Source organism: Quercus lobata, chromosome 5, assembly GCF_001633185.2.
Source record: "Quercus lobata isolate SW786 chromosome 5, ValleyOak3.0 Primary Assembly, whole genome shotgun sequence".
NCBI lineage: Eukaryota > Viridiplantae > Streptophyta > Magnoliopsida > Fagales > Fagaceae > Quercus > Quercus lobata.
In genome coordinates, this window is record NC_044908.1 from 21,563,100 (window position 1) to 21,565,259 (window position 2,160).

At 37.7% G+C, this 2,160-nt stretch overlaps 1 protein-coding gene across 1 annotated transcript; it reads right to left on the bottom strand.

The window, feature by feature from the left end:
* Positions 1-432: 432 nt before the first annotated feature.
* LOC115990157 (homoserine kinase-like) lies at positions 433-831 on the bottom strand. Its single transcript, XM_031114012.1, has one exon. It carries the CDS (start codon positions 829-831, stop codon positions 433-435), a length of 399 nt encoding a protein of 132 aa, XP_030969872.1.
* Between the last annotated feature and the right edge of the window lie 1,329 nt (positions 832-2,160).

The following is a 2,160-nucleotide window of genomic DNA, read 5'->3' on the forward strand; positions in this document are numbered from 1 at the left end:
CATTATTCTATTAAGCATTTCACACTTGTCAATGTTTTTCATTTTTCTTTTTTTGGGCCATTTTAATTACATCTAAAACAAAACAATTTCCTCCATACCAAATCTCTAATCCGTCGTTTATCCACAAAAAGAGAAGTTTCTGATCTGCCACTCTAACCCCACCGCCACCATCCTTCACATGAACCCCATTCGACTGCAAATTTGCAAGCGAATGCAAAATGAACATCCTAACTCAACTTCGCATTCTTACCAGGTTGACCCGCCTCAGTTGGCAAGGAGATTGTTGATCAGTGCTTGGACCATATCAGAAAGCTTGCCAACAACTGCACTGGCCTCCAAGAATTTCTGGTTTTTAATACCGATGGTGGACGCACTGGTTCTGGGCTTGGCTAAAGGCAAGCCTTTTTCTAGAGAGAGAGGAAGTCCCACCGGTCAAATTTCGAGCATTTTCAGAACCTTGATCGCGGCGATTCTAGCGCAATTGGACAGAGGATCGCGGCTGATTTTTCCAGCGGCGTCGCCAGATATTTTCGTGATGGAGATCTTGCCGGGATGGACGGATAAGTCGATGGAGAGGGAGATGAAGTCTCCGAGACCGTCAACGGCGCAGCTGAGGAAGTCGAAGCCGTGGCCAAGGTTAGCCACGGTGGCAGGAATGAAGGTTTTGACAGAGGCGAATATGGGTTCGGGTTCAAGTTCGAGTATGTGGGTGGGTCTGGAATTCAGAATAGACAGGTTGTAGCTGCAGGTGCAGCGTAATGAGTTGAGTTTGAGAGTGGGTGAGATACGATTCAATGTAGGAAGAGGAGGAGTTTGATACCAAAGAGCCATTGCTTTGCTTTATCTTTTTCTTTGATCCAACTTCGCATTTTGGAATTTTTTAATAAAAGAAATGCCACATCAGTAAAAAAAAAAATAACAAATCATTGTTTCGTTAGCCACGTAAGCAACATTACTAACGGCAGTTAATAAAATGACTAATACAACTCAGTTTTAAAACTTGAGGAACCAATTGTGCTCACTTCAAACTTGAGGGACCAATTGTGCACATAAGGTAAACTTAAGAGACCAACATTGTAGTTTCGCCTTTTTTTTTCCTGACACATACATCGACCGAGGCCTGATGGCTAATTGACAAACAATAACAGAAAAAATTTCTGAAAAATGTTGCAAAATCTGTCAATATCACATCACATGAGTCACCCAAATTTTATTAAAATCACCCACCTACCCTTATAAAGCAACCTCGTCTTTTTTCTTTTTCTTTTTTTCTTTTTTTTAAAATTTTTATAATATGGAAATGATCCTAAATCCACAAATTGTGTACTAATAATAAATACAATCCCATAATTTCTCATTTGAAAAGTGAAGCATTATTAATTCACAATCCATTGATAAGTTTCTATTTTTTCAAAAAAAAAAAAAAAAAAAAAACGAAAGACATTTACTTTTGTCAAAATTTTTCTTTTTTTAGTACAATACTCAATATATACCACCTCATCTCTCAAATATTATTCCAACATATAAGATTTAGTATTATCTTGCACCGAGCATTCACAACAAAGTTGCTAAAAAATATAACTTTTAACAACTTAAAATACTACTTTATTTATTTTAACACTCCACTTTATAACAATTTTAGGGTAATGCTCCGGCATGCAATACATGTAACAACCCAAGAAAACGTGTTAGTCATATCTGCGTTATACTTCAAAAGGACTAGTCACAATTGAAACTCATTGTAGTTGTTAATAAAACTCAGATCTACCTAGTAAATACCCGATGTGGGACTCATCACACACCTACACACATCACACAATCAATTAAATTGAGGCATCACAATCTCCCACACTAAATCTCTAACGTCCTCGTTAGAGCCCACTTTGTGGGGTAGTGTCTCTGAGCCCACATGGGATTACTAGGTCGACTTTGATACCATATGTAACGACCCAAAAAAAAACGCTAGTTACTTTTGCGCTATACCTCAAAAGGACTAGTCACAATTAAGGCTCTTTATAGTTGTTAATAAAACTCAGATCTATCCAGTAAATACCCGATGTGGGACTCATCACACACCCACACACATCATATAATCAATTAAATTGGAGCATCACAATACCCATCTCAAAGCACTCACAGTAAAGTTGCTAAAAACTATAA